The 26,132-nt window shown below is 32.9% G+C and overlaps 2 protein-coding genes across 5 annotated transcripts; both read left to right on the forward strand.

The window, feature by feature from the left end:
• The first annotated feature begins 2,096 nt into the window (after positions 1 to 2,096).
• On the forward strand, positions 2,097 to 5,716 carry LOC107413605 (rust resistance kinase Lr10-like). 4 transcript variants are annotated; one of them, XM_060819608.1, is made up of 5 exons: positions 2,097 to 2,284; positions 2,483 to 2,880; positions 3,182 to 3,214; positions 3,769 to 3,795; positions 4,261 to 5,716. In XM_060819608.1, exons 1-5 carry the CDS (start codon positions 2,097 to 2,099, stop codon positions 5,391 to 5,393), a joined length of 1,779 nt encoding a protein of 592 aa, XP_060675591.1. In that variant the 3' UTR covers positions 5,394 to 5,716. The 4 variants fall into 4 exon arrangements, with proteins under 4 accessions (XP_060675591.1, XP_015877088.3, XP_015877089.3 ...); XM_060819609.1 differs by having other exon boundaries at positions 2,265 to 2,406; XM_016021602.4 differs by having other exon boundaries at positions 2,097 to 2,880.
• A 17,945-nt stretch (positions 5,717 to 23,661) lies between these two features.
• On the forward strand, positions 23,662 to 25,256 carry LOC132805069 (uncharacterized). Its single transcript, XM_060819830.1, has 4 exons — positions 23,662 to 24,052; positions 24,370 to 24,603; positions 24,645 to 24,925; positions 25,044 to 25,256. The coding sequence occupies exons 1-4, from the start codon at positions 23,662 to 23,664 to the stop codon at positions 25,254 to 25,256; spliced, it is 1,119 nt and encodes a 372-aa protein (XP_060675813.1).
• The last annotated feature ends 876 nt before the right edge of the window (positions 25,257 to 26,132 follow it).

The following is a 26,132-nucleotide window of genomic DNA, read 5'->3' on the forward strand; positions in this document are numbered from 1 at the left end:
TTGGTATTTACAATCAAAATGCGGAGGTGTGTGCGACTCTAACACATAGCTTGAGCAAGCTTTAAAACATAGAAGAAGCTTTAAACTTCGGCAAGGACACAACTTGCACTTCCCAGATTAATGGTGAATTCTGCCAGCCAAGCTCCTTGACAGTTTTCGATGTCACTAGTATCACCAACCTGACAGAAGCTAGTTTTATAGCTACCATTTGTATCGAGTTTAAAGTATCCCTTAGCAGGAGGCTTCCAACTAAGCCAAACAATTAAGTGTCTTGAACTTCATTTTGAACTATATCACTAAGCATATCAACAACATAACTCATAATAATGTCATAAGGCTTGATAGGCCAAGTAAAAATGCTATCAAAAACTTTTTTACATCTCCACTTCCAAATTATCTAGCAATCCACAACAAAAAATATTACTCCATTTAATTTGGTAAAAAGCAATAGAAAGTTTGGACTTACTCTTTAAGTTTAATTTATGCTAGTCTGACTAGTCATGAGGAAAAAAAACTAGGATCTCTATCCAAGACTCCAAGAGTGAGCCAAAATCCTTTAGCAGCATGACCATCTCGAATAGCATGGATCAAAGTCTCATCCTTAACATTACAAAGAGAGCATATGGCAGAAGTACACAATCTCTTTTTAAATCTCCTCTCCTTAGTAAGAAGCTACCATGAGCTAGAAACCAATAGAAAAAAAATTCCATGGGAATGACTTGTAGTTTCCAGATACAACTTCATTTCCATTTTTTACCAGCATCTTTAATACTTTCAACAAGACAAGTAGATTTAGCTTAAACCTACCATTAGAGGAAGCATGCAAAGTAACAGTGTTTTAAGAGAATACAAATTAAAAACTAAGGCGTATTTAATTTAGAATTTAAAAGATTTTAAAAATATATAAAAGTTTAAAGATATTCAATTTATATTTTAAAAAAATTCATACAAATTCAATGATATTTAATTCAAAATTTAATGGGTTTTATTAAAGTGCAAATCTAGGTGTATTTAATTAGGATTTTATGGAATTTTTTAAAAGTTTATAAGTATTCAAAAAGTTATTAATTTTAAAATATTTTAAAAAATGATGGATTTTAATAGATTTGAAAGGTTTTTAAAAATAAAATTGTAAAAAAATTGTCAATATAAAATCTAATTTTGATTTCAAAGATTTCGTTGGATTTTTATAAATTTTTTATGAAGTATATATGATTCTATAACAATCCGTCGAATCTTTTAGAGTATATAATTCATTTTAAATCTATGAAAATTAAATACATCCCCCTAAATTTAAACACTTAAAAATGTTAGTATTTTGTTGAATAAAAAATAAATTTTTCTATAACAAATTAATGAAATAAAAAGGAAATTTAGCAAGTGACAAATAATTTTAAGAATAAAATTTTTAAAATATAGTTCATATAGATTTTTTTAAAAATTTATCTACATTTTTTTGTTTAAAAAATTATTTAAAAACTGTAGGAATTATTTAATATTTTTCCTATAATTTACTATAAAATAAATAGTTTATTATATTTAAAAAATTTTAAAAATAATTTCTACCCTGAACCTTAAAAATTAATTATTGATCTTTTTAGTGCTTTTTGCATATAGAATCCCATAATTATGTCAAATCGCGGTTCAATCCCTCTTACTGAACCGAAGTTTGGATGGGTAATGGATAAAAGCGTAAAGAGTGCAAAAGAAACAGAACTTATGGGACAAAAATGCCAAAATAATAATAGTAATAATAATACTAAGATTAAGTGCGTAAAACACGGTAAAATAAGGAACCTCAATTGCAAAGGGCTGCATTTTCTTAGAAGATACAGTCAAATATATTGAATTATGTCGGTCGAAAGAGAGAAGTTGATAAAGCCAGGAATTTAGATGTTCTACAAATTAGCCAGTAGTTTGGAATTATTTTTTATTTTACTTTAAAGACTACTTTCAAACTGGAAAGGCAAAGGACTATTTATTTTGGCCGTCGGTGCAAAACAGCTAAATTTGGATAATGACAGTCAACGCACACAAGTCAACAACGTTTGCATATATAAAGTTAGTTTTGTGATGGCAAAGCCATCTTTACCAAAATGAAAATGGTAAGGCTCTTGTCGGCAACGTTCATAACCTTCATTATTGTTTGTGTTCAATTCTATCAAACAAGCTATGCAAAGGCTGATCTTCAGTACCTCTGCCCCCCTTCTTCCTGCGGCAACATTGCAAACATTAGCTATCCTTTTCGACTAATAACCGATCCACCAAACTGCGGGGACATAAGGTACAATCTTTCATGTGAGAACAACCTTACTTTGTTAAACACATATTCAGGAAAATACCATGTTCAGGCAATCAATTACAATAATTACACAATCCGACTGGTCGATCCAAATATTAAAAGGGGTAATTGCTCCTCTCTCCCTCTTTATTCTTTAACCGATTATAACTTTCTTTATGAATTCAATTTTTCATATTTTAGCCTGATTCGTATTCAAAGTGGAAATCATTTAGAAGTCTACGAACCTTCAAGGACCATAACGTTCTTGAATTGTGAAAATGTGGCGAAATCTCCTCTTTATATACCTACTAGTTCTTGCAATGTCAGTGATTTTTCTGGTTCAAAAGGGCATTCTTATGTTATGCTTGGTAAGATAAATGATTACGAGTTGGAGAACTCTTGCCGTATAGAGCAGATGGCTAGGATGCCTTGGCTGCAGGCAACGGAAGACGAGAACATTTCCTACATAGATATCCACCATCAACTTGCATACGGTTTTGAGCTTTCATGGATGTCAGTTTATGCTAAAGATCATCAAAACCCTCTCGCATGCTATGCTGATGAATACAACATGATCCAGTGTCCATTTTATAATACTGGTATGAAAAAGTAGAGGACCAGCTATAATTGGAATATTTTTAATCTCTAATTAGGTAACAAAATTGTTTTACCTATTCAATTGTTTACCAAATAATGTGACAATTTTTTAATGGCTTCTACGTTTCGAATATCTATCTGCAAGTTTACTTATCTATATTTAGTATATATTATTATTCTTTATCATAATAATATATTGTCACATTATTTGTTAAATATATTTGGTAAACAATTTAGTACCTGTAACATTACTATTAGCTACCAGTGTGAGCTGATATTTTTGTTTATGATTGGTTGGTGTAGATTTTTGGACTATGATTGTTTATGAAATACAAGGTAATTAAGGATCCTCTCAACATCTTATTGTACTAAGTAATTTATGCATCATTTATTTAAACTTCACAACCACTACTAAAAGATCTTCATAAGCCTGTCTTTGTTCTGCTAAGAATTATATCCATTCTCTCTTAAATTATTCTGCAAGACATTGACAGATGCTATGAGTTTTCATTTTGCAGTATAGGTCTTAGATTTTAATCATGTATTGAGGCGACAACATTCTAATGCTAAATTAAAATGGGAGACATGTTCACGTGAAAAATGTTAAAAAGTTGCTAATTCATGCATAAGGTTTTAATTTTTATTAATAGTACCGTGATGACAACATTCTTATATAGTAAGATGCCTCCCGTTATAATGTATAAGATATTTCTCAAAGAAAATAAAATTATATACATATATATACACATATATGATGCAAACTACTTACATACTTCGCTTCCTATATAATTAATTTGTTATCAAATGCCAACATGCAGTTTCTATTTTAAGAATTTTATAAAGATATTTCCTATCAGCCCTTTAACATATAGTTCTATTGATTCTTGCAGGTTTCTTGGTCAAATTCCAGTACACCGGTAAATCGTTAGTTTACACTTCTCTTTTGCCTTTCCTCCTGCTCCCCTTCCTACAGAACTTAAAATGGGCTAAATTTTTCCTCCCCTATATATATATATATATATATTTAATTTTATTTTTGTTCCTTCCACTCTTACTCCAATCAAACAGTCTTAAAAAAACATTTAACGTTAATACAAGTAATATAACAATTTGGTATTATACAAATCAATAATGAGGATGCGAGAATTTGAATACAAGATATATAATTAGTGGATCCAAACTAGTTTAACCATATGGACAAATTTGAGGCCTAAAATTAAATGTCACTAAAGGAAATCCCAACAAACAAGATTTGTATATATTACAGTGACTATAATTATTTCTCTGTGTACCTAGCTTGAAAGCTTTTATGTGATGATGGCAACTGGTGTACCTAGTTTTTATATGCTAACCAAATTTCAATCATTTGGTAAAATTTTCAGTATTGCTATGGACTACTGGGAAAATCATTTTGGGGATTCCATGTGTGATTGCATTTTTAATCTACAAATGGCGAAAACGACATTTATCAATGTACAACATCATAGAAGAATTCTTGCAGGCTAACACTAATCTCATGCCTATAAGGTACTCATACTCAGAAATTAAAATAATGACCAAGCGTTTCAAACACAAGTTAGGTGAAGGAGGCTATGGTTCTGTATATAAAGGAAAGCTTCGCAGCGGTCGTCTTGTAGCAGTCAAAATGTTGGGCAAATCTAAGGCAAATGGGCAAGAGTTCATCAATGAAGTTGCTACAATTGGAAGGATTCACCATGTCAATGTGGTGCAACTAGTTGGTTTCTGTGTTGAGAGATCAAAGCGTGCTCTTGTATATGAATTTATGCCTAAAGGGTCTCTTGATAAACACATATTTTCTCAAGAAGGAATTAACTCCTTAGATTGCAAGAAAATGTGCGAAATTTCATTTGGAGTGGCCTGTGGTATTGAATATCTTCATCAAGGATGCAACATGCAAATTTTGCATTTTGACATTAAGCCCCACAACATTCTTTTGGATGAAAATTTTATTCCAAAGGTTTCAGATTTTGGGCTTGCACAATTATACCCATTAGATAAAAGCATAGTATCTCTTACTGCAGCAAGAGGAACAATGGGATATATAGCTCCGGAGTTGTTTTACAAAAATATTGGAGGAATTTCATATAAAGCTGATGTCTACAGTTATGGAATGTTATTAATGGAAATGGCAAGCAGAAGGAAAAACTTGAATGCAGTTGCAGAACATACAAGTCAAATATATTTCCCTTCATGGATTTATGATCAACTTAACAAAGGAAAAGGCTTAGAAATAGTAGATGCAACAGAGGAGGAGTCCAGGTTGAGAAAGAAGATGATAATAGTAGCATTATGGTGCATACAAATGAAGCCAAGCGATCGACCTTCAATGAATAAAGTCAGAGAGATGCTTGAAGCAGAAGTTGAAAGCTTACAAATACCTCCAAAGCCCTTTCTATGTCCACAAGAGAAGCCTTTAAAGGATGCTGGAGAGAAATCAAATTGGCAATGTTTGTCAACACCATCAAAGACTGAAGATTCAAAAAGCAAATTATGAAACATGTTTGAGAATATTTAAATTTTCAGCTGTCCACTTTGCAGATGTTTTAGCTAGTTTTGTTTTCAGTAATCACAACGGATAGTTCCTTGGAATCCTCCTAGGTATGGTTAAGTAGTTAAATTTTGAAAGATAGTATGGGGCTGGCTTGATCGTCCAGGGATGTAGTTTTGTTTTTAACAAGAAAACAGAGTTGCTCTGGATAATTTTTTATATGTAAAGGGGCATCTTTTGCAGGATTTATTTTTTATTTTTTTTCCCTCTATATATATATATATGTTCTAATTATCAAAGCATTTCTATTAACATCTCTTTTTAGATTCTTTCTCTATTGCAAAAACTCATCTGTGGAATCTTGTTTATTGATTTAAATCCTTAAAGTGCAATCTCCTTTTCTCTACAATGGGTAATTTAAAAATTTAAATATAACCCTATACGAGTCAATGTTGTAAAATGGGAATTTGAATAAAAGCAATACAGGAAGTGTATTAAGATTGATGACTGAACAGCATGGTTAACTGCGTGATATCAATTACTGCCATATGTCAGACAATTTTAATTTGTAATATTGACAACTAAAGTTCATGGTTACATGCTATTCAAATTCCACACCATTGGTAAATTTTCCTGCAGCACTGCTGTTAAAAGCAAGATCCATACATAGGATTCCATTTGTAATTGTGATCTTGATCTATAAATGACAAGGACAGCATTTATCAACATATCAACTTATTGAGGCATTCTTAAAAAGCAAAATTAACTGCGTGTCTATAAGGTACTTGCACTCAGATATTAAAAAGGTGAAAAAGGGTTTTATGGACAAACTGGGTTAAGGAGTGTATGGTTGTTTATATGAAGAAGACTTTGTAGTCCTCATCTTGTAGCAATTAAAATGTTGGAAAAGTCCAACGCTAATAACGTACAAGAATAAATCAGTGAAGTTGCTACTATAGATAGGATTCACCATGTCAATACATTGTAATTGGTTGACTTTTGTGTTAAGGGTTCAAAGCATTAGTTTATCGATAATTTAATGCCTAATGGATCACTATATTTTCTCAAGAAAGAATTACCTCTTTAGAATGCAAGAAAATGATTTAAATTTCACTTGCAGTGGCTTTAGGTATCGAAAATCTTCAATGGAATGGAACATGCATTTCATATTTTGACGTTAAGCCACACTATATTAATCTTCCCACACTATATTATATTCTGAATAAGAATTTTATTTCCGAGGTTTCTGATTTTAGGCTTGCAATATTATGCCCACTGGTTGACATAATTGTGTCATTAACTACAGCAAGAGGAACCACAGGATGCACAGCTTCAAAGTGGTTTTACAAAAATATGATTATAAAGATGATATCTATGATTCTGGAATGATTATCAATAGACATGATGGATAGAAAGTAAGAATCTAAATGGAGTAGCAGAGCATACAAGTCAACATAATGAAGGACGGAACTTTGAGATGGGAGATGAAACAGAGGAGGAATCAAAAATAAGAAAGACGAAAGAAGATTACCGTAATAGCACCGTGGCTTATATAAATGAAGCCATAACCCTGAAGAAATAAGTCTCATTCTAAATCCAAATTGAGGGATTGAATTAAGAGATTGACCATGGTTAATGGTTATAGTAAGTTTCTAAATCCAAAGGGGAAGCTTAAGATCACAAACACGAATCAATTAGTCATTTTCTATGACAAATGTGCTCCATCTTAAATTAGTCTTTCCTAAACCAAATTCTCAATGTTGATCTCATGAAATTGTGCTAAAATATTTTCCTTTTATAAATCAACTGCTATAGACAAAATAGTATTATGCAGGGGGGATATAAAAAATGATCCATAAAATGCCTGAAACACATAAGAATTAACAAAGAAAGCAACTAACACCTAACCACTTTCTATGTTATCAATATATCATATCCCAGTGAGCATAATAATTGGCTAGGACATAATCTAAATTCTTTACTCCAAAGATTACATAGTTAAACTTGAGATATGATGTATGGTTATCTAATTTCTCAGCATTCCATGAACTCAACTCAAATAGAAATCAAATGTAGCTACCTGCTAAGAATGCCCTTGCACACAAATTAAATTAAGTGTCTACTCTGATGAAGCATACCTGTGCAAACAATGCCTGTGCAATTAGTAAAATTACCCGCCATGAACTTTTGCTTTCCTTTCTCAGTACAACTTGGACAACATCATCCAAATGGATCAGCTTTTACCAGTCTTCATCATTTAAGTAGCTTTCACTCAGCATTTCTTGCATTTAAGAACCTATCATAATACAGCTTTCCATTATTACTTGTAAAATCATATGCTTCGAATGGAGATAAAAATGAACATCCGGATTTAGGGATTCAATTCAATTCAGATAGAACAGTTCGAAATCAAGCAAATGATAATGGGAGTCTAGATTCAGGATTCAATTCAACTGTCTGATCTAAAATGGAAAATAATGATAACATGACTGGAATTTCCTCCTCTTTAACAGACTCTCTATGGAATCATCGGCGAGAATCCCAAATTTGGCCATCATTGAATTGACAACAGATAAATTGTGCGTCTCTATAGCTAGTTCTAGAAAATGGATCCAACATAGCTCTGCATCAACATACAGAAATCAAAATCTACTCTACTCACAAACCACCGCAACATAAAACCAAAACCCAATCACAACAACCACGAAGAAAAAATTAGCAAATTCTTATTGAAGAAATGCAACATTGAATGAACATTACATTTGGGAAATTTTACAACCAAAACCATCAAAAAAAATCTCGTTTAAGAGAAAATAAATATATAGAATATAAAAAAAAAAAAAAATTGTTTGGCTCACCAGGGCCGATAGAATTTCGGCTGTGTAGCAAGCAAAGGAATCGGGGTTTCATACACAATTTCTCGAAGCTTTTTAACTTATGCGCCATGAATGGCGTAGTTGCTCAGTAAGCTTGGCTTGTAATGTGCGTTTTCGTCTGCTAATGATACTAACCACCACTTGATTTGGGCTTTTGACTTCTTTTACGTATTGGGCTGTAGTTTTTAACTTTCAGTCCATCACCTATATGCTTTTTTAATTGTAAATGTGGTTGTGGTTCACTTTGCCGATATTTCATTTACATTTATTTTCTAAGATTCTAGGTTTATTTGAAGGAAAAATTTATTTACTTTTTAACTTATTTTTTTAAGTATACTTTAAAACTATATTCAAAATTTTCAGCAAAATAAAATTTACAAGCATGCATACAAATATGACATATGAAACGGATTTTTGATCCTTCATAATAATTTTTTTTTTTTATCCCAATATTTTGAAATGACTTTCAAAATATAAATGAAAGTATTTTACCAATTAACCTCATTTGACATTATACGACAGATGTGAAATGCAAAATTGGACTCATTTCTTAAATCTAGTTTAATTAAACTGAACTTCCTTAAATATCTAGTTCAGTTTTGTCATTTCATACTATGACCACTTGAATCATGAAGTAAGCTTATTATTTCTTAATTTGCAAATAATATATGTATATTATTTTAAAAAAAAAAATGTCGCAACGTTGTGACATGACAAATATTGAAGGGTGAGATATGGTTAACAAATAATTAAAAAAGAAAAAAAAAAAAGTCATATGTAGTACTAGTTATTTATGACAAATGACCTTGTAGCTACCTTATACATCTGGGTTTTCTTCGAAGCACTGGGAAATTTGGATAGATGACCACATCAGAGCTTTCATAAATCATGACCACGGTTTTTTTACAAAATAGGAAAAATGATAATTAAATAGGAAATGTAAAATGCATTAAATACCTTTGATTCATATGGAAAAGAAAGAGTAATAGATGATAATGCGAGGATGGGATTTCTTTTCTATGTGAGTGTGCTTTTGACTTTTCAAAGCGAGCTAATTGTTAAAGAAAATATAAATAAAATGCAAGTTCGTTTTTCATCAGTATAAATTTTTGGAAAAAATGGCAATTTAATTTGATATTAAAGATCTAAGGGGTTTTAGGTTCAAAATTCAACAACTTAATAAAAATAAATAAATACATATGTAAGAACAAAAAAAAAAAAGAAACCAAAAGAGGTGCTCCTATAAGGATCCAAAAAGACAGTCAAAAAAAGATGAGCCTACATGTTGTAATAACTCCTGTAAGGACTCAGAAAGACAGTCTAAAAGAGACGGACCTACATGTTGTAATAACCCAAAAAGAAACCCAAAAAAGGTTTACAAAAAAAACCTAAGAGATGTAGGTCTACATGTGATAAATTGCTCCCGTAAGTACTAAGAAAGAAAGTCCAAAAGAGAGGTAGGTGTACATAGGAGAGAAAGTGTTAGAATAGCTCCTGTAAGGACTAAGAAAGAAAGTAAAGGATATGTACATGAGAGGAAAAGCATTAAAGGGAAAGTGAAAGAAAGTCAAGGATAAATATCTAAAAAATGCGGGTGTACATGGGAGGAAAAGCATTAAAGGAAAAGTGTTAGAATAGCTCCTGTAAGAATCAAAAGAGGTTTACAAAGAAAAACCTAAAAGAGGTGGACCTACATGTGATAAATAGCTCCTATAAGGGGTAAGAAAGAACGTCGCCTACATGTGATAAATGAATCCTATAAAGACTAATAAAGAAAGTCCAAAAGAGAGGTGGATGTGCATACAAGGGAAAGCATTAGAATAGCTCCTGTAAGGAGCAAGAAAGAAAGTCAAGGATAAATATCTAAAAGAGGCGACTTTACATTCGAGGGAAAGTATTAGAGGGAAAGTGTTAGAATAGCTCCTGTAAGGACCAAGGAAGAAAGTCGAAAAGAGGCAAATGTACATTCGAGGGAAAGTACTAGATTAGCTCCTGTAAAAAGCAAGAAAGAAAGTCAAGGACCAAGGAAGAAAGTCCAAAGAGGCAGGTGTCATGCGAGGGACCAAGAAAGAAAGTATAAAAAAAGAAGACTTTGTAAATTTCAGTACAGTAGGAGCGATAATATGATCATTCGAATTTACAATCGGGGTTACTTGCTCAATGATGTTCATTTGTACGTTTATCATTATACCACAAGGCTTGTGATGAAACAATAGCCGGTCCAATAGATGCTTCAGCGATTGTAATAGATATAACAAAAGTTAAGAAAATATTGCCTTTGATTGGCAACTATCAAAAAATAAGAAATTGTTAAAGAGGCGGGTGTACGTGCAAGGGAAATTGTTAGAATAGCTCCTGTAAGGACCAAGAAAGAAAGCCTAAAATAGACGCGTGTATATGCAGCTCTTGTAAGAGCCAAGAAAGAAAGTCCAAAAGAGGGGGTGTACATGAGATGGAAAATGTTAGAGAAAAATATAAATGACATGAAAGTCTTCTTGTTTTGGGCTTAAAAAAAAAAAATCCTAAAAAGGTGAGTTTACTTGTGGTAGCTTAAGAAAAATATAAATAAAATAAAAGCCCACCTCTTTTGGATTTAAAAAAAAGAAGCCCAAAAAGTTGATGGGCCTGTGTGTGAGGGGAAAACCTAAAAGAAGTAGGCCTACATGTGATAACTAGCTCCCGTAAGGATTGAGAAAGATAGTTCAAAAGAGGCAGGCCTACATGTGAGGGAAAGTATTAGAAAAAAAAATATAAACGAAATAAAAACCTACCATTTTTGGGCTTTAAAAAAAAAAAAAAAACAGATAGGCCTACATGTGAAGAGGAGGTGTTAGAAAAAAATATAAATGACTCCTGTAAGGATCTAGAAAAAGACCCAAAATAGGGGAGCCTATATGTAAGGAAAAATGTTAGAGAAAAATATAAATGAAATGAAAGTCTACCCCTTTTGGATTTATTGGAGTATTAGAGAAAAATATATTGAAATAAAAATCGGACGCAAAAAGAAAGTTTAAAAGAGATGGGCCTACATATTGTAATAACTCAAAAGAAACCCAAAAGAGATGAGCCTACATGTGATAAATAGCTTTCGTAATGACCAAAAAAGAAAGTCCAAAAGAGATGGGTGTACATGTGGGGGAAAGTGTTAGAGGAAAATATAGATGAAATGAAAGCCCATATTTTTTTGGCTTAAAAAAAAAATTGTCCAAAAAAGATGACCCTATATGTGATGGATTGAGAAAAATATAGATGAAATAAAAACTCACATTTTTTGGGTTTAAATAAAAAGCCCAAAAGAGGTGACCCTATGTATAAAGGGAAAATCCAAAAGAGGTGGTGTAACACTTCGTTCCGAAGTACAGTATAATTTTTTCACGTTGACCGAGGTTGATCAGGTTTGATCGCCGTTGACTAAGAGGGGTCAAATTTTGACTTTTTGATCCGATTAGAATTCTGCATTGACTAAGGCTCCATTGCGAAAAATGTGTTGATCTGAGTTCGTAGACTAATAGTACATAAAAAATAGAACTACGATTTGAAAGTTATGAGCAGAACAAGTTGAGGTCCGAACTGTCCAAAGGTGCTCGGAGTTGACTCATGTATGGTTGTAAAGTACTTATCGATACGAGTTCATAGACTAGTGGCATGCCTAATTTGGATATTTCGTTGAAAAGTTATGGACTTGCAAAATTTTCCGAATACCATATTATTTTAATAGTATTTTTAACGTGTAAACAGTGTGTGCCACGTGTCAATTGCTGGCCAACCCGTGAGTGCACAGTGCCACCCACGGGAGCCAATTTCATTGGTGGAAAAGAGGGGAAGGAAGAGGAGAGAGAAAGAGAGAGAAAAGGGGGGGGGGGGGGGGGGGGGAGAGGACCGGCCACCGTCCGTTGACCCATTTCCCGACCACCCCTTGCCACACGTGCCACCCCACCTTGAAGCCCACCTGAAAACCGGCAAGCCAGATCGCCAATGACGAGCCTGGATCGAGGCATTTTTGGGTGAGTGGTCGATTTTCTTCTCTAGCCGATATCTGCCAAATCAGATCTCCGTTTGTCTCACCGCTGGTCCCATTGGCTAACCAAGCATCAGATCTACCTCTCCACAAATTTTCACGGCCAATGGCCTCTGGACGCGCCGTCAGCGGTGGCGGATTTTGGTGGCCCCGGTGGCTCGCCAAAAAACCACCTTCAAAGAGTTTTCGATGACACCTCCTACCTTCTCCCCCTAATTTGACCTCCCTGAATCCAAATCAGAGGTCTTTTTTCCCCAGTTCTTAGTGGTTTGTGAGATCCAAGAACATTAAACCCGAAATCTTTCCAGTGAGATTCAGGCCACCAAGGGTTCGATCTCCAGGAGTAGCACGTGTGGATTGTGGAATCGATCCCATAGAGGATCTTGATTGAATTGTGTGCTCGAAGTGAGTGACTCACCTTCAAATTTATTTGGGGCATAAAACTATGTATATTTTGTATTAATTGATCAATTTAAAAATATGTTGTGTGTGTTGGATATTTAAGTTTGATAAAAAAAATGATTATATAAATTATACTGCCCATTTGTGATAATATTAATATATGAAATGCTATCAAATTATATTTTGGGGTTGTGAAAATATATACATACGGTATTAATTGATTCCTGAAAAAAAAAAGTGTTACTTATATTTAATATTTAATATTTAAAGAGATTATTAATTAAATTTTGATGATGATTTATGAGGACTTATGCAGCAAAATTTATATTTAAAGTTATATTTGAAATTAATTTCGGATCAAGTGTGTTTGATAAAAGTGTATATATATGAATTTATGCATATGTGAATTTTCATATGATTTCAATGCGATTTTAGTTGTACTAAATTTGGAGGATTTGAAGAAAATATTTATTTAGATTTATTACGCATTGAAACAATGGTGGGAAAATTATTTTATGATATTGGTAAGTTTTGGATATATATATATATATACCGTTGGATTTAAGATTATGGTTTAATTTTATGCCACTGAGATTTTGGTATATTTGCATGAATGAAATTATAATGGATTTTAACGTGAATTTATGGATGTGGAGAGAGATATTAAATCCAGTGGTAATGATAAGATTTTGGTATTTGAAAATGGTATATATATATATATATATATATATATATATATATATATCTATTTTTATATGTATATATATTTATATGGTTTTTTAAGACGCACTATGCAGTACCGGTGTTCTGTAGTTGTGGATGTGATTAGAGTGCAGGTGGAGTGTGATAAGTGTACAGGTTTATACTTTCCCATGGTTGCAATTGGACTTAGGGTAGGCAAGTTTGATATTGACCATAGCTGCCCCCTTACATGGCCGGGATTGAGGTTTATAGCATCGGCGTTGCTGGGATGACAGGACGGCCTGAATATAGGTTTTTCTCTTTAACCTCTCCGTCAGACGGTGCTTTGGGACACTGGGCACCCGTTGGCCATCACTGGTATATAGTGTGTGCATCAAGTTATTTTTCCGATCCGATTTTCAAAAAAATTAAAAGTTTTCAAAATTATATTTGAAATTAAAAGTATTTAATTGTGATTTTATTATTTATTTAAATTGTATCCAAAAATATATTTTTACCATGTTTTCAAGACTTACATAAATTTAAGATTTATCAAAAAAAAATTCTATGGTATCTCGTATTATTTTATTAAATTATTGAGGATAAATTTTATAAATTATTTATCGAAATCAATTTTATTTTACGTTAAATCTTTTATTACTAAATTGATTTGTTGCATATTATTTGCATTTTATTTATTAATATTCCTTGATTATTACCTTGGCTTGATTAATAAATGTCATGATTATATGTTGAATTGAATGTTGGCTTGATTAATTTACTTGTTATCATATTAATCTCGAAGTGTTAATTTTAGATTCTAAAATTATTTGTATTCTATTTGTTTTATTGGTAAATTATGTTATTGGTTTTTGGGTTATATAAAATGTTGGATTTTGTGAAAGGCTTTTTAAAAGGGGAACATTTCCAACTGAGTGAATCGTAAGGATTTTGAGGAAAAATGCTATTTCCTAATATTATTAATTAGCCAAATTTATTACATTACTATGTGACTATTATTATTATAGTAGATATGGTCGTTTACTGAGATGATTAGCATCTCATGTTTTTAAATTCGTTTTTCTAAACCCAGGTTAGTAGACGTTGATCATCAGGGGTGAGTTCGACGCCTTCGTTTGTTGCCCCAAGCTAAGAAGCTTTTCTTTCTTTTCCTTTCATCTTGTAAATTTCCTATATCGTGTTGTAAGAAATTCTATTTTTTTAATTGTAGATAATGCGATGCTCTGTGTACTATACTGGATTTATTTAATTGATATTTCACTTATTCCCTATTTGTTATTCGAAGTGCTGAAAATTGTGGAATCAAATTGTAGTAAGGTGGGAGGAATAAGGTGGTGCTTATAGGAGTGCGTTCTCTATGCTGGAAATTTTAAAGTAAGTTCAACCCTTAGGGGAGATTCTATCAGATTTTCCATAGTAAGGTCCAGTAGGATTTTTCTGAGATCAAGGTTTTTCTAGAGTTTCGGTAAGGGATATTGAACGAGTCCTGACAGATCGGTCTATGTGTAGGGGAAAAACCCAAAAGAGATAAGTCTACATGTGATAAATAGCTTCTGTAAGGACCAAGAAAGAAAATCCAAAAGAGATGGGTGTACATATGGGAGAAAGTGTTATAGAAAAATATAAATGAAATAAAAGTCCACTTGTTTTGAGCTTTAAAAAAAAAAGTCCAAAAAGGATGACTCATGTGATGGATTGAGAAAAATATAAATAAAATAACAGCACGCCTCTTTCGGTTTAAAAAAAAAAATCCTAAAGAGATGGACCTGTGTGAGAGAGAAAAACCCAAAAGAGGTGGGTTTGCATGTGATTAATAGCTTCTGTAAGGATGAAGAAAGAAAGTTCAAAAGATGTGGACCTACATGTAATGGAAAGTGTTAAAGAAAAATATAAATGAAATAAAAATCCATATTTTTTGGATTAAAAAAAAAAAAAACCCCTAAAAAAAGTGAATCTACATGTGAAAGGGAGTATTACAAAAAAATATAATATCTCCTATAAGGACCAGAAAATGGTCTAAAAAAGACTGGCCTATATGTGAGGGAAAATGTTAAATATATATATATATATATAAATGAAATAAAAGTTTACATCTTTTGGGCTTCTTAGAGTGTTAGAGAAAAATATAAACGAACTGAAAGCCCATTTCTTTTAGGCTTCTTGGAGTATTAGGGAAAAATATAAATAAAATGAAAGCTCGTTTTCCAGCCGTTTAAGCTTTTGAAGGGGAATATCAGAGAAAAATATAAATAAAATAAAAATCCACTTTAAACTCTTGTAACGATTTAGAAAAAAGATAAAAAAAAAGGCGAGTCTACATATAAGGGAGAGTGTTAAAGAAAAATATAAATGAAATGAAAGTTCACTTTAAGCTTCTATAAGGATCCAGAAAGAAGTTCAAAAGAGGCGAACTACATGTGAGGGAGAGTGTTAAAGAAAAATAAAAATGAAATGAAAATCCACCTCTTTTGGGCTTCTTGGACTGTTAGAGAAAATATAAATGAAAAATTACTTTCTATTATCTTAAACTTTTAAAATCAATGTAAAGATGAGTATTAAAGAAAAATATAAATAAAATAAAAAATTATATTTTTTGAATTTTTTAAAATATTAAAAAAATATATAAATAAAATAAAATCCATAAACTTTTGAAATTAGTACTAATTCAACTCCCATCTATCCTTTGTTATTCCAGCTGTGTTGTGAGAAGAAGTACTTTTGTTGACCTGCAGCCAGAAAAAGAAGAACCGAAGCAATTTTAATGACAGTTCAATTGTATTTCTCTTATAACTTTCATTTTTCTAAAAAAAACAAAAATAATATAAAAGTTCCATGTACATATTAGCATATTTTAATGTGAAAATAAATTTACGTTATAGGTAGTGTCGTTAATGAATAAATGAATTTGATTCATTTTTCTGCTTTATTTGAGTGAAACTTGATCTGTTAAATGAATCAAGAAAATGCAGCGTCTATCTTGCAATGTTTTTCAAATTTAACATTTCTGTAAATTACAATAAATTAATTAATTATGAAAAATGATGTGTACGGTGGACAAACAAGTCAACAACAAAAAGTCCACAAAAGGTTTGCTTCATATACATTTTATTTATTTTTTTTCCTTCTTCTTCTTTTTTAATTGCCTTCTAGTAAAATGTTTGCTTTATAGGTAAGTTATCAAGTAAAAGTCCATAAAATTCACCCAAAAAAATAAACTGAAAGTCCATAAAAAGTTTGCTGTCATAGATAATTTTATTTTATTTTCTCGGACTTTAATTGCTTTATAGACTTGGCAATTATAATTCTTAACAAAGTATATAATAAGCTGCTCGTTTAGAATAATCTAAATAATAATAATTTGGTACTAATAATTCATAAGAAAGTATATAATAAGTTGTTCATTTAAAATAGTCTAAAACATAATAATCACTAATGATAACCCTTAAATCTAATAATATATATATATATATATATATATATAATAATTTATTGATATATCATTACTAAAAATAAATTATCATATATGATATATATGTTTTATTGATGTTTAATTACCAATCATAAATGATGAAGTGAATAATTTTAATGGCTGTGCATTTATATCTATACTTATAAATTTTTTTTATAAATATTTTATAAAATAAATATTTTGTTAAAAAAAAATTACGAATCTCAAATGATCAATAATAATAAATAATATTTTTAACTTATATATAATACAAACACTGAATTAACATACAAACTACAGTAGGACAAGTCAACGTGTAGGCTCGGTAAAGCGGACATATAATGCTTTTTTTTTGGGGTAAATAGCGGACATATAAAGTTAAGAGTTACGTGGTTGCAGCAAAAGCCATCCTTTAAACCAAAAAAATAAATTGAGCACATAAAAATAAGTACTGGTCAGAGACCACCTTTTTGTTTTTTTGGTGACGCAGATACCACTTTCCTTGTTTCCATGAATGGGAGATTACTTTTTTCTTTTTCTTTTTTCTCTTCTTTAATTGCTTTATGGTAAAATGTTTACACTATGGGCAAGTCGTCAACTAAACGACCTTAAAATTCACCCACAAAAAACACTAAAGTCCATAAAACATTTGCTCTTTATAGATTCTTTCTTTCTTTTTCTTTTTTTTTCCTTTTTTTTTTTGCTTTAATTGCTTTACAAATTTCATAATTTATAGGAATAACTTGTCCCTTTAAAATAATCCAAATGGTAATAACCATTAGTGATAATTTTTAAATTCATTCACGCAAGTATATATATGATAGTCTATTAATGCATCATTAACAAAAATAAATTGTTACATATGATATTTAAATTTTGTTGATGTATAATTACCGATCACAAATGACTAATAACAACAAATAATCTTTTTTAATTTATATATAATATAAACAGTAAGTCAACATACAGACTACAGTACTATAAGTTAACAATATTATCTCTTTATAGACTTGGTAAAGTGGACATATATACAGTACTATAAGTCAACAATATTATCTGTTGTAGACTTGGTAAAGTGGACATATAAAGATAGGTAGAGTTGTGTGGTTGTGGCAAATCCTTCTGTTAAAACATCCAAAAAATAAAAAATAAAAAATAAAATGATTACATAGAAATAAGTAGTGGTTGGATACGAATTTACTTGTTTTCGTGAATGGAGATTACAGGAAGTTGAAATTTCCGCAGAGTTAATTGACTTTTTGATTTTCCCTACACGTAGGTCAGCAGAAAACAAACTCTAGAGCCTTTCTAGGTTAAAAAAATTAGAACGTGTAATTGAGAAGGAAAAAAAAGAGAAAAAAGAGAGCGAAGAAATCTCAGAGAATAAGAAAAAAGAAAGGGAAAAAGCAAGAAAAAGAAATGAAGAAAAACTTTATAAATGAATCCTAATTATTTCCATGTTATGCAAAATGCTATTGGCTATCCCAAAAAATCTGTTAATAGATTTCTTTTAAGAAATAAAAATATTAGTTTAGCTTTTAAATTTTTTTTTTTTTTTTTTGGATGAAAGGTGGCTTTTGTCATATAATCAAATAATTTTCCAAGCGAAATTATTTCAAAAAAATAAAAACATTTGACATATAACCCAATCAAAATTAATGGGTTGTCAAATAATATATAAAAAGATAATTAGAGTGTCTAATAAAATCAAATAGATTTTTTAATTTAAATATAAATTGGCTTTCAACACTTCAAAATAATGGGCAGCTAATTAAATAAAATTTGGCATATAATCAGATCAAATGCCAAATATATTAAATATCCAATTAATTTTAGAGGACTATTAATTGTCAAATATTTTAATAGTCTAATTAATTAAAAGGATATTCAAATATTTCAAATAATCCAAAAAGGACTTTCAAAATTTATAGTTATATCAAATATATGGCAATTAAATAAGTCATTTTCAAATAAAATTCAATTAATAGAAGAAAAATTGAATTAAAATTAAATAATAACTATGAAATTATTGTTTGGCAAATCAACCAAGTTAAAGGATGCCAGATAATGAATTTAGTAAATTAAAATTATTTAATTATCTGTAAAAAATCAAAAGTGGTCAAGTAAATGTTAAAAGATGTTTGCATATGATTGAGACTTCCAAAGGTGTCAACCTAGTTTGAATAATGTTTTTTTGTTCTTGTGATTCGTAAGTTTTTTAGTCTAAAGTTTAATAATTCATTTCTCCAAGCCAAATAGCCTAGACAAATATTGCTGGTTATTAAATATATCAAAAATATTTTAAGGAAATACAGTTTAGGGGAATATTTGTTTAGGCTATTTACAATTCAATAATTTTAGTTTGGGAAATTGTACTTTCAGCATTTTAAGTTTAAAATGTTACAATTTAGGTGATCAGATTTAAACTTGTTGCATTTTGGTCAAATTAATTTTTTTTCCTTATTAATGGTTAGAGATACTAAAATATAAATAGCTGAAATTAGTGGGCTAAATTGCAAAAAATTAAAATTTGGAGGGTTAAGTTGCAACTAATTGGATCAAATTGCATTTTGATTTTGGTTATTGGGATTATTGCAGTAGAGTTTCGATGGTGTAGTGAAAGTCAATGGGATTTTTTTTTATTTTTGTTAAGACAATATAAATATAATAATCACTTATCCCCTAATTGTTTTCCAACATTTTAAACTTTCGGAAGAATGACAATTAATTTAACTGGATATCGGAGAACAAACTGAATAACTCCTTTGTGCTTTAAACTTGAAAATTCCACGAAAAGCACAAATAAGAACCCAGTTAACCCCAAAAAATAGTTAAACTTACATGTCTTTTATATGTTCAAGTTTTTAATGAGAAGTTTTATCATGTTTAAACCTAATTGAGCCAAAAAGTAATTCGGCCTATATGCAGTGAAAAACCAGCAGGATCTTTAGCTTGGGGCTGCAATGTAAAGGAAAAATAAATATATGTATATACAGACATATAGATATATGTATTTTTCATAATTTATAATGTATAATAATTCAAAATATAAAATGAATAATTTTTTATTATAATAAAAAAGACAAAAATATTTTAAAAAACAATATAATTATCAAGAAAAAAATTTGATATGAAAAATAGGTACAATTTTTTTTTTAAGTATAGAGTTTGTCCTATTTTAATTAATATTAAATATTTTAACAGATTTTTTATGTAATTATTGAAGAAAAAATGTTTTTAAATAAAATTACTTTATACTACTATTAGATGAATATATGTATATATATATATATATTTGGCAACATCCTTAAAGGTATGTAAAAGCACATAAAAATTATATTAAGCTAAAATTAAAAAAAATAAATAAAACAGAATCTAATGCTAAAATTTACCTTATTTTATCACTTTATTATTAAAAAAGTACATAAAATTATTGATTGAATTTATTGTATATTCAAGATATACACTAACTTCTTTCTATTTTTAGCAAAAACAGCTGATATTTTGATTGGAAGGTTTTTCAAGTGGCAATTGATTATAGGAAAATTTATTTGGCATGTTATTAATGGGGGCCAAATTTTTATTTTCGTTTGCTTCAAATAGATTATAAAATAAACTCAAAAGGAAAATTAAAAGAAAATGGGAGGGGGCGGGGGCCCACCTCAGGCCTAAGTATAGTTTCCGTCCCTGGTATGTTTAATCAACTTTCAAAGGACTTTAATCAATTTTTTTTTTTTTTTTTTAAATCTTGTTAGTTACAAAGTTGGAAAAAATTTACATCACTTGGTGAGTACCATATGTACATTAGAAGACCGTATCAGAAATTTGCTTGACAGGTGTACAGAAAAGTAAACGTTGGAGGCGAATTTATGGCGTTTGGTTAGTCGATCAACTAATTAATTTTAGGAATTGGTATTGGAAACGAGTCTTTACTTCCTTGGTTGGCTCATTGTAGTGACTTGTCATTATATAATTGCAGCATGGACGGAAGGTAAAGAGTTGCCAATTTGTGGGCAAAGCATAGAGCTCATCATCTAATCGAAATGGAAAGTACCGGAAGAAGACCACCATGGTCCTCGCTACCAGCCATAGTCATCGTCGGTTTTCTTGTTAGGATCCTACCATTCCATCAAACTAGCTATGAAAAGCAAACTAGTCATCGCTGTCTTCCTTTTTCCTGTGGCAATATCCCAAATATAAGCTACCCTTTTTGACTCAGAACATATCCAAAGCGTTGCGGGGCAAAAGTTATACCCTTTCTTGCGAGAATAACCTCACTATTGTACACTTGTTTTCTAGAAAATACTATGTCTAGGCAATCAATTACGATAGCCTCATGATCCGAGTGGTCGATTCCGATGTTCAAAAGGGTAATTGCTCCACTCTGTTAGGAATGCTGAAGTGATTTTGGACAGCAACCAGGTCCAGGAATAGATGGGTAAGTGGGCTAGAATTGAGGCCTAAGGGGAAAATATCCAAGTCAAGGCTAGAGATGAAATTAAGAGAACAGGGGGTCATTTTGGAGCTGGTATCAAAGAGGCAGCTGTTGAAAATGGGAAGAAGCTTTTTGGAGAGGCAGGCATGCTTCGAAATGCTAGGAAACATGTGAAACCACGCTGGCTCAATGATTTTGTGATGCCAGGGCAGAGTTGAGATTTTTGCGGAAAGCCTTGGTTCATAATCGTTTTTTGTTATCTGATTTCTGTTATTTTTCCATTATTTGTAATTTCAAATATTTGAAAAATTGTGTGAGGTGGAACTATATAGTCTGAGGCAGCATTTTGTAAAGATGTTGTTGAATGAAGAAAAACCTTTAGAGAGGAGTTGGGCACTGACTCGAAGAGTGCGAATTTCCATCATTTTGTATCAATTGGTGCTTTCGTTGAGAGAACGCCATGAGGAATGAAGATATTGTAGAAATCATGAAGATCATGGAGGCAAGCTTCTAACAACACGCCGAAGAACAGCTCACCAAATTTTCTTCCTTACTGGAATAGCATATGACGGCCATCAACCAGCGTCTTAATCAGCTGTCACAGATGCGATGAGACAGGGGTGCTTCACCGGAGTTCACATCAGGCTCACCCAGTCCTGGTGCTAACAATATCCAGGTTGGGAATCCTCAGCACACAATTGACATTCCCCCAGCTGACATCAATTGGTTGCTTAAGACCTTGAAAGTGGATGTCCCTCAGTTTGATGGCGCCATTGTAGAGAACTGGATCTATAAGATCGAAATTTTTTTTCCCTGCATCACGTGGAATAGACAATGCGACTGGCAGTGGTGGCTTTTCACTTGGATGGTGAACCATCAATGTGGTACCAGTGGATGGAGAAAGGAGGAGCTTTGCCAACCTGGGATGTGTTCCATCACGAGTTGTTTAAGTGGTTTAGTGCCTCCATCTATGATGATCCGTTGGGTTGCATATCTAAATTAGTCCAACACGGCAAGGTTTCTCAGTACCGTGCATAATTTGAAGGACTCATGACTTGAATTACAGGTGTATCCGAGTTTATGCTTCTCAATTTTTTTATCAGGGTCTGAAATCTGATATCCGTAGGGAGATTTTGTTAGTTCGTTCAAATGATTTGGCCGATGCTATGGCGAAGGCACAATTGTTTGAGGATAGGAATGAGGATCTGTTTGGGTGTCACCAGCAGGAAGACTATCGCACCTCAGAGTCATCTCCACATGGAACAATGGTTGGTTCATCCATTGGATACCAACTCGCATTACAGGAGCCTATGAATACATCTATTACTTATCGAGTTGGTTCTTCTCAACTCGGGAACTCCAACTTTCTGATTGGTCCTTCCATTGGATACCAACTAACATTACAGGAGCCTCATGATACATCTCTTACCTATCGAGTTGGCTCTTCTCAACTGCAGAACTCCAAATTGCCAATCAAATGTTTGACATCGGCAGAATTTCAGGAAAAGAGGGAGAAGGGCCTAGGTTTTACCTGTGATGAAAAGTACCACAACAACCATAAATGCAAGAAGAGAGTGATGCTTATGTACATGGAAGATGATGATACCGTTGGTCCAGAGGTAATTGCACTGGCCAACGAAGGTGTTACAGAGGAGGATGAACTTGAGTTAAGTCTTAACACCCTTTCAAACTCTGTAAACCCCTGTATCTTTCGACTACTAGCTAAGCATGCTACCAAAAATCTGGAAGTCACCATAGATACGGGCAGTAATAATAATTTCATTCAAGAAGCCTTAGTCGAAAAACTAGGTCTTAAGTGGGAGGGGACTCGAAGGTTTAAGGATACATGGGAAATGGACAACATTTGGTTTGTGACAAACAATGCTTAGGTGTGCAGCTGGAGATGCAGGGGTCACCATTTTGAGGTAGATTTATTTGTATTGCCAATATGGGTCTTAGATGTGGTGCTAGGAATGCAATGGTTGCGCACACTAGAACCATGTTTACATGATCACAATGCACTGACTATGGAGTTTAACTGGAAAGGGCAGCAGGTAAAGTTAGCTGGTGATTCTCAATTCACACCCTGCCAAGTTACTTTTGCTCAATTTAGCACAATGCTTTTAGAAGGTGATGTACGAGGAGTCTATCGGTTGACCACCATTCCGGATTCAGTAGTGGCGGAGCAATAGGCAAGGACTGATGAGATTGCTTTGTTAGAAGTAGCCCTACCAGCTGCAGGGAAGGGCATTTTACAGCAATATCAGAAGGTTTTTGATGAACTAAAGCACTTACCTCCGATCTACAACACTGACCATCGAATTCATGTGCAACCAGGTTCCATTCCGATAAATGTCTGACCGTATCGTTATCCTCATTTTCAAAAAGACATCATGGAAACTTTGGTCAAAGAGATGCATGAATGTGCGTTTATAAGACACAGTAATAGTCCTTACTTCTCTCTGGTGTTGCTGGTGAAAAAGAAAGATGGTTCTTGGCGGTTTTGTGTTGACTACAAGGCACTTAATGGGATTACTATTAGAGATCGATTTTCGATTCCGACCATCGATGAACTTTTGGATGAATTGGGAAGGGCAGAAGTGTTTTCTAAACTCGACCTCCAATCCGAGTCTCATCAAATTAAAATGGATCGTTGGGACATGCATAAGACTGCCTTTAGAACCTATGAGGGTCACTATGAGTTTGTAGTGATGCTTTTCCGTTTGTCTAATGACCCATCCACCTTTCAAGCAGCCATGAACAAGATTTTCAAACCTTTCCTTCGTCAGTTTGTCATCATTTTTTTTATAACATACTTATTTACAACAAAAGCCAGACAGATCATGTTCAACATTTGAAGTTGGTGCTGCAATGTCTCTTGGAGAATCACTTTTTGGCCAAGGGAAGTAAATGCCAATTCTTTCAGAGCACAATTGAGTACTTGGGCCATCGAGTCTCACATGAAGGCGTCCGAGTAGATCCAGCAAAAATTGAAGCAATGACCAGCTAGCCTTAACCGTAGAACCTCAAGCAGTTATGTGGATTCTTAGGCCTCATAGGGTACTATTGTCGCTTCGTTCTACATTATGCGACAATCGCAGCTCCACTCACCGAACTCCTCAAAAAGGATAACTTCAAATGGACAGTTGTAGCTACTGAAGCATTTGTGTGCTTAAAAAAGGTTATGAACGAAACTCCTGATTTAAGGCTTTTGGATTTTATGAAGACGTTTGTAGTGGAAACAGATGCATCAAATGTGGGAATAGGAGGGTTCTCATGCAAGATGGCCACCTTTTGGCCTTCTTACGCGTTGTGGTTGAAGTGGTTGCAACATGGTGACAATACCTGTTAGGAAAGCACTTTGTTATTCATACAGATCATAAAAGCTTACGGGAACTCCTCACTCAAGTTATCCAGACTCCGGAACAGCAGCACTACCTTTGGAAATTGTTGGGGTACCATTTCTCAATTGAATATAAGGTTGGCACTGAGAATTCCGCAGCAGATGCATTGTCCCGCCGCCTTGAAAATCCCTGTCCTTCACTTCTTGCGGCCATTTCTACTCAGAGGTATGATTTCTTAGATGCTTTGCGAAAAGAGAATGAGACATGTCTAGATTTCCATGAGTTACAGCAACAGCTCCTTAATGGCCCCTTAGTTAATTCAAACTATAGTATACGAGACGGTCTCTTGTTGTACCAGAATCGGCTAATAATCAACAAAGACTCACGCTTGAAGCCTTTCTGATGGTAAGAATTTCATGAAACTCCTATAGGAGGTCATGCTGGTGGTTGAACACACCTATTTGAGGCTTAGTGCCAGTTTTTTTAAGGAGGGGATGTGGAAGGATGTGAAAGACTTTGTCGGCAAATGCCTTACTTGTCAAACCATTAACTATTCCACCGTAGCTCCTATGGGACTACTACAGCCCCTTCAGATGCCTGAGAGAGTGTGGGAAGATCTAGCCTTGGATTTCATTGTTAGGTGACCAAATTCACGAGAAAACTCAACGATACTCATGGTCATTGATCGTCTCACGAAATATGCCCATTTCAGGGCTTTACCGGTGCATTACACAGCTTCTAAGGTAGCCGAACTCTTTACTCATGTGGTAATAAGGCTACATGGTGTGCCACGAACATTGGTTTCGGATTGAGATCCTGTTTTCACAAGCCAATTTTGGAATGAACTGTTTGAACTAATGGGAACCAAACTGAAAATGAGTTCATCCTACCATTCTTAAATCGATGGTCAAACAGAAGTGACAAATCGGTATTTAAAGCAGTACCTACGAGCTTTCATAGCAGACAATCCACGACAGTGGAGCCAATATCTTGGTTGGGCTGAATATCATTATAACACTAGTCACCATTTGACCATAGGCATGACTCCCTTCCAAGCTATTTATGGCAGACTTCCTCCCACCATTCCAACTTATATTCGAGGTACCATTTCCATACAATCTGTAGAGGAAGATTTGATGAACTATGACTCCATTCTGAGGCAATTGAAATAGAACCTGGAGCAAGCTTGGAATCGAATGCAACAATTCGCTAACGGAAAATGTCGAGACCTCCATTTTCAAGTTGGGGATTGGGTTTTAGTGAAGCTTCAGCCATATTGCCAGTCAACGGTAGCAAATCGCCTCAATTCTAAGCTTTTTCACCGATATTTTGGTCCCTTTTCCATCGTGGCACAAGTGGGACCTGTGGCTTACACCTTGGTGCTGCCTACAGGAAGCAAAATACACCTAACTTTTCATGTATCTTGCTGAAGCCCTTTAAAGGAGACATTCCTGTTCAATTCTATCCTCTACCAGAAGTAAGTCATGCTAACAAACCGATGCTCAGTCCCATTGCTGCAT

This window comes from Ziziphus jujuba, chromosome 8, assembly GCF_031755915.1.
Source record: "Ziziphus jujuba cultivar Dongzao chromosome 8, ASM3175591v1".
NCBI lineage: Eukaryota > Viridiplantae > Streptophyta > Magnoliopsida > Rosales > Rhamnaceae > Ziziphus > Ziziphus jujuba.